We start from the raw sequence: 11,879 nt of genomic DNA, 5'->3' as shown, positions 1-11,879 counted from the left end.
TCAAATCGCAAACCACTGTCGTTAAATGTGATAAATGGAGTAGGCAAGCTTGGCGCGATAACCGAACTTATCGATACCTGACTAACCGCGCCAAGCACGAGCATATATTTTTGCCCCAACGACTGGTCACACTGCAGCGAAGCGCGAAATATTTTTCGAAGTATTTTTGTGCACCTAGAAATTGCGATACTAATTTCTGCAGAGGATTAGCCCAGGAGAAACAAGGCGACCATCATGTCAGATGCAGACTACTTGTTCGCGCTGAACCTGCAGAACCAGCTGAATGCTGAGTCAGACCAAAGTTACACAGCCGCGGATGCCAGCAAAGTACGTAGGGGAAATGGTAATCTGGCCAATAAAAAAACACCTCAATAACATCCACTCCGGGTTCTGCAGGACACGGACTACCAGCTGGCACGCAGGATTCAGGCCCAAATAGACTAGGGCGAGGAGGGCGGTGATAGCGAGCTGGACAGCAGTATCCAGTTCGTCTACCCCAAATCGAATCAGCCAAAATCAGTAAGTTTACAATGAAAATCATAGCATTTCATTTATCGTAGGCCCTTCTCATATCGTATCGCCTTTCATCTCCACAAGACAAACATGGAGAACACTAAAATCAAAAACAAAAAACGAGGAGCGGCTCCCACGAAGCCACCAGTGCGCGCTATTCAGGCCAGCTATGATGACTATCTCAATAAGACGATAAATCTGGTGCATCCGCAGTGGGAGCTGGTCGATCCCACTCCGGACATCTACTCCATGTTCATACAATTCGACGAGAAGTTCTTCCAAGAGCGCCTGGGCGCCGTCTCCCTGGAATGGAGCAAGAAGATGTACTCGTGCGCTGGAATCTGCTACCAGCGTGGCAATCGCTTCGTCAAGGAGGTGACCATTCGGCTCAGTGAGCCGCTGCTAAAGCTGCGTCCGCGCAAGCCCTTGTGCCTCTTAGGGCTAAGATGTCCACACCGGCGGTAGCCGCGCCCAAGGAAGACATACGCAACTGGTTCGACCAGACGGCAGCCAAGAAAGCGGCCACCGGCACAGCTTTGCTGGGCGATCTGGCAAAGGCGGTGCCGCCGACTTCTTATCCCGGACTCTCCTCCGAACCCTTTGCCATGCCCAAGACACCAGCTGCTGGCACAAACCGCAACACAAGTGGCGGAGGCAATGAACTCGACAAATCAGGTTCGAAAGCCACCACTGAAATAAGCGGACAGGGCTACAGTCTTGGTGGCTCTAGCGCTATAGAAAACATCGATATTAGTGACACTGATGTTCCCGATCCCGCTAAACTTCGTCAAATTCGACTTGAGCGTTTTAGCGGAGATGCTTCCAACAAGGGACAGAATAATTCTGAAGCAGATATTACCAAAAAGAGGCGTCGTGTTTCCAGCGACGGCGAGATAATCACCTGGGAGTCCTACGATGATGACGTAATGGTCAGGGATGTCCATGTGCCCTTCGTCAACTTGGTTGACAGCGATAGTGATGAAGAGGAGATGAAGATGCCAGCTGGCAGGAACACCATGAGCAGTCAAGAGCGCACGCAGAATATCAAGCGCCAAGTAATGGAGGATGAGTTGACCTTGTGTGAGGACGATATTCTCTTAATTGATGATGAATACGACGATGAGGTGGCCGCAAATGACTCTTTAACAGCCGCCACGGAACTAGCTGACCAATCCATCATTGATGATATTTTTGGAGAGGACACCCTGCTGAAGGAGTTCCAGCGTGAGAACGACGTGCAGCCCACTTGCTCAAGCTACGGCAAGAATACGGGCAACGACATTGTATCTTGTCCCATTTGCTTTGAGAAGATGAAGCGCACTGAGTTGTCCAATCACTTCGATGGCTGCGCCATTATGGTGCGCTTGGAACCGCCATCGTTTAAGCCTAAAAACCGTCGACCAAGGGCTTCCTTTACCTCAAAGGACTCATCAGGATCTTCCACATCACGCGGCGCCAAATCGAAAGCCAAGTCATCAAAACGAATTCTTCGCAGCTCCGGTTACACAGAAAAGGAGATCGACGAGCTCAACCTGAGCTCTTCCACCGACTCGTCTGCTCTGCTCTCCAGCGAGGACGAACTTACTCCGCGTCAGCGCCGGCAGCGCAACCTCTTCAAACAGACCGTCGGCTGTCCCAGATGTGGCCTGGAGATCATGCCCCACCACCTGAAGGCGCATCGATATGTCTGCGCGGGTTGCAAGAAGCGCTAGGACGGCACCTTCTGCAAACCATAATTCGTTAAATAGAGAAAGTACTTCAAAAATTTTTTGTTTTATTAAAAACATGTTACAGGATTCGCCCAAAATATCGCACGTTCTTTTTATCCACATAGCGCGTGGCCAACGCCGGCCAGTGGACCACAAAGAGGTCCGCCAGCGGAAGGAGCAGGCGTCCGCTCAGCGACAGCGTCTCCACGCGGCAGAAGCTCTCCACGAACACGATCCTGGAGTGCGAGGGCAGGCGTCCGAAGAGGCGCCACAGGTAGGCGGCATAGAAGAAGGGCACACAGGTGCCGGGTCCATTGCAGAGGATCAGCTGGGGGCGATCACGCCAAACCAGATAGCAGCTCCAGAGAAGCGCCCACAGGCTGGTGAAGATACTGCTCAGCCAGGATTGGCCCACGTTGCGGCTGCGCGGCACCTTCGCGATTTCCGCACTCTGGGCAGCCTGCGGCATGATCTGCCTGAACTGGCGCTCGGAAGTTGAGTCACTGTTGGCCAGGATCAGTCTAATTGGCTGGTACTTCTCCGTCTGTTCGATGTCTGTCTGTTGTAGCAGCGCCTGGGTCAGCCGGCACATCTCCGCCGTGTGGCCGCCGGAGCCCAGTATTACGTAGGTGGGGTGAGGCGCGCTGGTCGTCATGTTGCCCTTCAAAAACACAATTTAAATAACAACAATTAGAGTTGTTTACGTTTCAAGTCGATTGTCGATCATGCACGAACAGCTGTTTCCATTGCTATCGATAACTGAACCGATAATAATGCCGGCGTACCATAATGTTGTTGTTATTACTGAGGGCGCCATTTATAAAATTTATTGAATCTCAATCTCTATTGGTAATCGAGCGATTACTACGATCGGGCTATTGTCAATTATCGTCGGTCAGGTTTGTGTTCGTCTTTTTTTGTTTGTTTTTGACTTGTTTGTTTTGAAAATGGTTTTTCGTTTTGGTTCGATTCGGTTTCGTTTACGTAACAACAATAACAATGATAATAAAATGGTAGAGTTTAGTCATTTAAATATTGATTGGCATATAAAGTTTGTAGTCTTAACTAAGCTGGCCGAACAACAACAATGTGTGTGTAAATCGCAAGCGGACCGACCAAACAGAATTTTCTTTCTTTGGATTTGAGTTTGAGTTTTCGGCCCATAAGAAGCTGGCAGTAGCGAAATTTGAATGGAACGGGTTGGAGCGCAAGCAGTCGATCGTGGAGATCAATATATAATATATATTACTACATTGATATTGAATTTTTCATTGGGGCACAGTAGCTGACCAAATAATAGCACACGAAAATGCCTGAAGCCCTTAAAGATGCAGAATTAAACAAGATTTACTATTTATATCTATAACTAAAGGAAGTATTAATCAATAATAAACGAAGTAAAGTTGAACTCATAATCTGTTCTTGTCGTTAAATTCAATATAATCTATAGAACCAGCGAGAAATGGACTGCATTGTGTTTGACTCTTAATTTTTCACATTCTATTAATTTAGTTTTAGCAATAAATGCAGTACATTCATATGGATTGCCCTGCGCTGCCAATGACCTTGCCTATGTATGAAATTATTACTTTTGCTGGCATAAAAGAATGGAGGCACTGAAAACTAGGCCGCATTATTGATTTGATGCAGTGTCCTGTTTTATTGCACAAGTACTTTTCTTCTCTATTTAATTGAACCCAAGTGAAATTAAACTCAAAAGCTTAAAAGATCTCGGTTTCGATTTGATTGATATCTATATTTATCAGACGTTTGATTTAAAGCGGACTATGCTATTATTCTGCCCGCCACTGTAAGTGCTGCTGCTGCTGGCAGCGCAGTCGGCGATGGCGTCGCCCTTTGCGGCAGCGGAAGAAAACGGCACATGGAAGATCCGCTTCCGCTCCAACCCCGATACACACACACACATACGTATGAAGTAAGTAGTACAATAGCATATGGTATTTGGTATATACATATATCTATATATATATGGGGAGTAAATATCGATTTGGTGCAACGGCAATTCTTTACCTCATCAATGCGGCCTCCGCTGCTGCTCCTACGACTCTGCTGCTGCGACATCGGCTTTGTCTTCTCTCTCTCCCGCTCGCGCTCTCTTTCCTTGCCGCGCGGACTATTGCCACTACCATTGTTATTGTTGTTCTTCTGCTTTAGGAAGCTAGCAGTTGTTGTTGTTTTCGTGGATTTAGCATGCGGCAAATGCTGCAGTTGTTGTGGTGCCTAGGGGAATTTTGCAACTTTTAAGAAACAGCAAATTCGCATTATTTTACAAAAGCACTAGGCTATTTGAACTCTATTATTGGAGTGTAGAGGTTTTGTTTTTGTACTCTTTTCATATGTTTTTGATGGGATCAGTTATATTTATTTCGCGTTTCCGCGCATTCGCACACACACACACAACACAAACACGATACACACGCGCTTCTCATATACGCAAGGAAGAAAAAAAGTGATGAAGATGTATGTGTACACAAAATGCGCTCTGACGATTCTTTCTTTTTTCAGCTGCTTCCGGCCTTGCGGTGTAGGCATATTTACCCGTCCTCCTGGTCGTCCTCACTACTATAATTCACTAGGGCCTCCATTGTTTTGGGCCAAAAATTGTTTTAGGCCAAAAATGTGGCTGAAGCACGCAGGTCCGTCCAAAAAAAAAAGTAATCAATTGCTAGAGCAGAAACTAGTGGTGGAACTATTGATAGAATTGGAAAGTGTGACCAGCGCGCGCTTCGAACTATCGATACAATTTCCTAACTATCCGTTGAAAAATAATGTATATTTGAAAAGCCGATGTTTTGAAAAACTAAATTCGCGCGTCTTTTTAGACTAGCTTTAGATTTTGCCAAATTATTCCCGATAATTTAGGCCTTTGATCATATATTTTGTTTATTATAAGTGTACACATACATATGGTTGTGTATGTATCGCGAATATTTCAAATTACTAAATAATTACTTATTTTCATATATCTTTATTTTCGAAAGGCATACGATTGATTTCCAACTGGCAGCTATTAAGTCAGCCCATTTCGGCGCGCCGGCTAACTGAAGTTAGTTGTATCTAAATTTATAAATAACAAAACAGGACAATAACATTTGTATAAATGTCATTGTCTACTGACCCTCCTTAATGGAGATCGAAGAATGAGGTCCCTCGGTTGGCTTCTATTAAGCATCATTGGTGGGCGGGTACCTGTGGTATCTTAGTCAACCAGTGATCGTATTGATTTGGCTGTCGCAAGCAAAGCCCCAGATTTGCCACCCGAACTTCCAAATAGGAGCTAGAATCCTTTTGTATCCCGCCTCAAGCTCACTTTGGGACCAGCAAGTGACACACACGTCATCGGCAAATGTAGGAAGCGGGTTACCTTTCCGTTTTGCCAGGTTTGTGGATATCAGGGAACTCAACCCGAGCTTTCACTGAGAAGGGAAGTTGATTACCAACGTTATGAGGATGATCAGCTTATGCTTCCCTCTTTTTGATTCGTCTTACAATTGTTCACATTCACAAAGGTTAAACATAAACAAAGTTGATATATTTTGTAGTAAAGGTTTTATTGTCATCAGTAGTTTGTATAAAAAATGTAAATATAATTCTGTTTGGCTTTAGTCCCTGAAATTGTATAGGAAGGGATTGATAACTAGCTATCACAAAATTGTAATCACGAAATTGATCACGAACCTGCGATATTGTATACATCGTAGCAAACTTATCTTCCACACGAGTCAAGCATTTTGATGCATGTTCGGTGGATTTATTAGGTGTTTATAAAAAATGGTGAATTAAATTCTGTTTTCTGTTAACAATAGATTTGTGTATATATGAAATTCTTTTTGTTAATGGAATTTTTGTGTAAATGCAATTTTTTTTCTGTTAACAATAGATTTGCGTATGACTGTAAATGCAATTATTTTGTCTATTATCAATATATGTGTGTAAATGAATTCCTTTTTCTGTTACAAAAGATTTGTGTGTAAATTAAAATTCATTTTCACTTACGAAAGATTCTCGTATCTGTGTAAATAAAAATTTTTTTTTTGTTAAAAAAGAAAAAGGATTACATTTACTCACATATCTTGTAAGTGCAATTCTTTTTTCTGTTACCAATAAATTTGTATGTAAATGAAATTTCTTTTTTTCTGTTAGCAAAAGATTCACGAATCTTTTCAAATCCAATTTTGTTTTCTGTTAACAATATGTAGATACATATGTGTGTAAATTTTTCGTATCTTTTCAAATGCAATTTTGTTTTCTGTTAACAATATGTAGATACATACATATGTGTGTAAATGAATTTCTTTTTTTTGTTAGCAAAAGTTTCTCGTATCTGTGCAAATAAAATTTTGTTTTCTGTTAACAATATGTAGATACATATGTGTAAATGCAATTCTGTTTTCAAGGGTATACAAAAGAAGGCTCTTATATTTAGGCCACAAATAGATGTTTTCAACATTTCTGTTTCACGTTGTCCTGTTCCCCTGAGATTTACCAAATTTGGTTACTAAGTAGCGGTGGGAAGTGTGTTTTGATCAAGGCGAGATCTTCCAGTTTTTTGAGATCATCTTTCTTTCCATCCGATGCTCTAGCACCAACGCCCATCAGAGTCACTTTCTTGGCGCTCCGACTCAATTATGTTATTAAAACGAGGCTCTGTGGTACGAATTAAGTGAATATATGTACATAAGTGTTAAATGTTTTGCAATCAGGTGCTAAATATTACTGATCTAAACGTTTACAAAATGCGAAAACAGCTTTCTAGAATGAAAGAATATGTGGGAAGTGCAAATAATGTTTTGGGATTGATACTACAAGCTGTTGGTACTAAAAGTGCAATAAGCCAATCAAATATTACCAATTTTAATTAAGAAAGTTGTAAAAATTGCGGTCCTTACTTGCAGCATTTAGACCGGGATTTGGCTTGCATCCGCCAAACTCTTCGCCTCCAGCAAAGCGTCCTGGAAGTGGTCCTTCCTCTCCAGCTCTTGAGTAGCGCATGTTCGGCTGGGGAGAGACATGTACACTTTGCAGACCAACAAACATGATCATCATTACCTGATTCTCGTGTTGCACCTGGCGATGTCCTGGTAATGTCCTGTCCATTTTATGCCCCATCACTTGGAGGTCCGATGAATAGTTGCGCGAACGCTGCTGCATCTGTTGCTGCGGCTGTTGGAACTGCTGCCGCTGTTGGAACTGCTGCGACTGTTGGAACTGCTTTGACTTTTGGAACTGCTGCGACTGTTGGAACTGCTGCGACTTTTGGAACTGCTTTGACTTTTGGAACTGCTGCGACTGTTGGAACTGCTGTGACTTTTGGAACTGCTGCGACTGTTGGAACTGTGGCGACTGTTGGAACTGCTGGGGTTCCTGTTGGTGCTGTTGAATCCGATGGATCTGATTGATCTTATTAATCTTATTGATATGATGGATCTTGCGGATCCGCTCCATGAACTGGAGCTGAATCTCACCAAATGGCGGGGAGGAGCCGGTAGGGTCTCCCGGGAAGTATCTGCCAATGGCTGTCTCGAAGAACGCCTCGCCGTACACGTTGTACATCTGGGCAGCGTACAGCTCCATCTGCGACAGGTTGACCAAGATGTGGTCCATATTAGCAAAGAAGTTCATGTAGTTGGCATTGTGCCACCAGTTCTCATTTAGGTACTGGACTTCAGTTGCCGGAGCCGACTGATTATTGGGATGCAAGTTGGCATGCTGCATGGGATAGTTGTTCTGAATCCAGTATGTCGGAGGGGCCGTCACGTTCGAGGGCATCGAATTGGTTGGATTTGACTGGGCCGGCGGATTGGGTGGCACATGTCTTGGCTTGAGCTCATGGCGCTCCACACTCCAAATAGTCTTGTTTGGCGGCAGCGTGCTATCGCTTCTATAGTTCTCCCATATAAACGCGATGGTGCGGACCTTAAGTACCACCTGCTCCTCATGGTAGCGGCAGATGAGTTCAATATTTTCCTTGTGCTTCCTGGCCATCAGCATCTCGTAACCAATGGGTTTCAGCGTTTGGTTAGCAAACGTATCCTCATCATCGGAACTGTCGTCATCTTCTATAAAGTTCAGACCCAATGGGTTTCGCCGCAATCTAGCGGATGTCTGTATCAATGACTCGACATATGGTGTGAGTGGTTTCGTCAAGTCCCGGGGAGCATCGAAATACACCGGCTCATCGGGTAGGTCATCGTCGAGATCGATAGGCAACGTCATCGGGTCGTCAAATGGCGAAGCATCACTTTGCGAACCAAGTAAGGGGTGCTGGTGCTCCCCATCCATTGGCTCCGTGGGCTTCATTGGATCTGTTGGCCCCGTTGTTTTCATTTTGCCCAATAGATTCACTGCCTCCCTTAGATAATTCAATAGCTCCATTGAATTCACTGGCCCCTTGGGATTTATTTGGCCATTTGGATTCACTGACACCCCCATCATACACATTTTTACCATCAGATTTACTTGGTCGATCAGATCCTTTTGGCTCATGGAATTAATTTGGTCATTTGGATTCACTGGCCCCATTGGGTTTATTTGGCCATTTGGATTCCCTGCCTCCATTGGATTAAGTTGACCATTTGGATTCACTGGCCTCCCCATCATATTCATTTTGGCCATCAGATTCATTTGGCTACCTGAATTCATTTGGTCATTTGAATTCACTGGCCCCATTGGGTTCATTTGGTCATTTGGATTTTCTGGCCACATTGGATTAATTTGGTCATTTGGATTTTCTGGCCACATTGGATTAATTTGTCCCTTTTGATTCCCTAGCTCCTTTGGATAAATTTGACCATTTGGATTCACTGGTCCCCTCATCAGATTCATATCGTCCATCGGGTTCATTTGGCTCATTGAATTCATTTGGCCATTTGGATTCACTATCCCCATTGGGTTCATTTGTCTATTTGAATTCCCTGGCTCCATTGGATTCATTTGACCCATCGGATTCGGTGGGCGAATTGGTTCAATTTGGCCCATTGGGTTCACTGACTCCTGTAATATTTCTTGGTCCATTGGATTCACAGGTCCCATTGGATTTTTTTGGCCCTTCGGATTCACAGGTTGGATTGGATTCAATGGCTCAGTTGGTGTCATAGGCTTTCGCTCCGACAGCTGTTTCAAGACCCTCTGAGATTTGCCCGAATTTTTTTTTGGTTGCTTGAAAAACTGATTATCGATGAAGCTGCCCAAGGTGATGGTCTGTGCGTTTTGGTAGTGGTAAATGGAAACTGGGTAAGTCTTCTTCGGATCCTTGGAGCTACTGCTCTCGCTGCCGGTGTCGCTGCCGGCGATTTTAGTCATCGTGTTTCCGCCCTCGCTACTGCTGTTGTAGCCCCCCCTGCTCTGCAATTGATCAAACCGATATCTGCGCGAAAAGGAAGAAGTTAACAAATTAGTAAAAATGCACATGTATGTTTGTCTGAATATTTATGTCTCTTAAAAAACCGCCTTTCCATAGATATAAATCTTATGTTTACTGTATAAAAGTAATTCTTACGAAAATGACTGGCTAATAGCCACAACATTAAGTCACCCATAAATAAAAGGACAAAAATGCACATATACATGTACATACATTCATTAGTATGTGTTACAAAAAGCGGAAAACTAACCGTTTTACCTATTAACTACCATTTTGACACTGGTTACATCTCCATATGAATGTACATACGCACACTTCCTTGAAGCTTGAAAACACACATCCATACATACGTATGTATGTATGCATGCATATTTCTCGTGTTTTTGGAAATCGCTAAAGTGGGGAAGAACAAACACGGATAAATGTTCGCCAGTGTTCCGAAAATCTTACACACACATACATGAAGCGTCTTCTCGCTGATTCGCCATTCACACACTTGTCACTTTCCACCACTTTTTGGAATTTGCAAATGGGAGAAGGAACGAACACTGAAAAATGTTCTTCAGTGTTCCGAAGGTCTCACACACATACATAGATCGTCTTCTCGCTGATTCGCCACACACACCTGTCACTTTCCACCACTTTTTGGAATTTGCAAATGGTAGAAAGAACCAACACAGATAAATGTTCGCCAGCGTTAGGAAAATCTTACACACACATGCATAAAGCGTATAAGCATAAATACGTATGTATGCATGCATGCATATTTCTCGTGTTTTTGGAAATCGCGAAAGTGGGGAAGAACCAACACGGATAAATGTTCGCTGGTGTTCCGAAAATCACACACATACACAACGAAAGAGAACTTCTTGCGAATTCCAACCTTCTAAAAGACTTGTCACAATCACATTATTGTCAAGTTAAATGCTTCTCTATTTTTTTTTTTTTTTTGCGGTCCTTGTTTTTGGTTGATTTACATTTTTGATTTGCATTTGCTCTTTCGCTTTATTTGCACAATTATGCTTAGCCAACACCAACGCCATGCTGAAAGTTCGCCATTTTGGCAGAAAAGAATGCGAGTTGCTTGTGCGTTTCCTCGCGAAGATGGAAGGGAAAGCATAGGGGAGAAGATTGTAACCGGAGCACGTGTTTCGTTAAACTTACGGTCGGGATTTGTTTGGCAAGCACAATTCAATGGTCCAATGGTCAGCAAATGTAAGCTTATGTTACCGAAACCCCAATTTGTTTATATGCACGCCGCTGATTTTGTTTATAAGTGACGCCGTACAGACGAGAAGATAATGCATAAATGAATGACTGACTCCGGACTTACAGGTAGCCGCCGGAACGAAAAGCTTGGGATTGCTTGGATAGTGCCTTGCGGTGGCAACCTGAGGCGAGAAATGTGAAGTTAGCGCAAACAATGGCTGGCTAAATGGATTTCGGCAAATGAGCAGCAAAAAGCCAGCGGCCCATGTTTAAAACACGTGCTGGGCTCCCCTGGCTGCTGTTGGCCATCGTCACACTTTTTTGCCGGACCAGCGTGCTGAATTGATGGCGCTGCTGGTGTTTCCACATGGCTTTGCCCCAAAATCAGTGGCCTTGGTTTGGGATTCGCATTAGAATTGTTTTGACCGGGGCGGCCCTGGCGCTTCATCTGCCGCTTGCAGGAGAACTTTTACTTTTTTCAAGCTCCCCATTTGTAAATTGTAAGATTTGAAACTTTTCCGGAAACGGATGCTGGGAGACTTACCAAAGAGACAATGTTGCGTCCTCGAGCGTTGGGCCGTTAATGAACGGTGTAGCATTGATACGTAGGACATTCCGATATCGATGCCACTAGCGAAGGGATCGCCTTCCTTCTCCCCTCTCTAAAGACACGATAGATTTGAACACGTGATAGGTGGGTAATTAATGTTGACTTCGCGCTAAGCCATATTGACTCGAAAGTCTAGCAAAATGCGTGCGTCGCTTCAAATTATTTCGTTTCCACAGCGAATAGATCAGCTAAAATAGAGGTGACGCATGCGCAGGCTAAATTCGTTTCTCGGAATTTCGTGAGCTATTTGAAAATAGCGCTGCAACTAGAGATGGACTTTGTGCGACACTGAACACTGTGTATTTGATATTTGAAACAAGAAATAAATCTTATCACGCTATATTAAAATTTCGTACGTTTTGCACGAACGTGGATTCACTTTCACAGTTCAATAATGCAACCACGGTTATTCGTTGATGTAAAACCAATTTTTATAGCAGAAGTATTAATCGAT

General features: G+C 43.6%; 2 protein-coding genes and 1 pseudogene across 3 annotated transcripts; 1 reads left to right on the top strand and 2 right to left on the bottom strand.

Moving 5' to 3' along the window:
• Positions 1-106: 106 nt before the first annotated feature.
• On the top strand, positions 107-2,320 carry LOC6622017 (annotated as a pseudogene).
• On the bottom strand, positions 2,268-4,908 carry LOC6620494 (UDP-N-acetylglucosamine transferase subunit ALG14 homolog). Of its 2 annotated transcripts, none has more exons than XM_032726410.1 (3): positions 4,782-4,908; positions 4,254-4,480; positions 2,268-2,883 (listed from the first exon to the last, which is right to left on the bottom strand). In XM_032726410.1, the coding sequence occupies exons 2-3, from the start codon at positions 4,302-4,304 to the stop codon at positions 2,302-2,304; spliced, it is 633 nt and encodes a 210-aa protein (XP_032582301.1). In that variant the 5' UTR covers positions 4,305-4,480; positions 4,782-4,908; the 3' UTR covers positions 2,268-2,301. The 2 variants fall into 2 exon arrangements, with proteins under 2 accessions (XP_032582301.1, XP_032582302.1); XM_032726411.1 differs by having other exon boundaries at positions 4,254-4,463.
• An 867-nt stretch (positions 4,909-5,775) lies between these two features.
• LOC6621468 lies at positions 5,776-11,448 on the bottom strand. Its single transcript, XM_032724131.1, has 4 exons — positions 11,360-11,448; positions 7,293-9,609; positions 7,133-7,241; positions 5,776-6,890 (listed from the first exon to the last, which is right to left on the bottom strand). Exons 2-4 carry the CDS (start codon positions 9,543-9,545, stop codon positions 6,823-6,825), a joined length of 2,430 nt encoding a protein of 809 aa, XP_032580022.1. The 5' UTR covers positions 9,546-9,609; positions 11,360-11,448; the 3' UTR covers positions 5,776-6,822.
• Between the last annotated feature and the right edge of the window lie 431 nt (positions 11,449-11,879).

Source organism: Drosophila sechellia, chromosome X (genome assembly GCF_004382195.2).
Source record: "Drosophila sechellia strain sech25 chromosome X, ASM438219v1, whole genome shotgun sequence".
NCBI classification, from domain to species: Eukaryota; Metazoa; Arthropoda; class Insecta; order Diptera; family Drosophilidae; genus Drosophila; species Drosophila sechellia.
The sequence above is the reverse complement of the archived record's forward strand: the minus strand, read 5'-3'. Positions and strand labels throughout refer to the sequence as shown.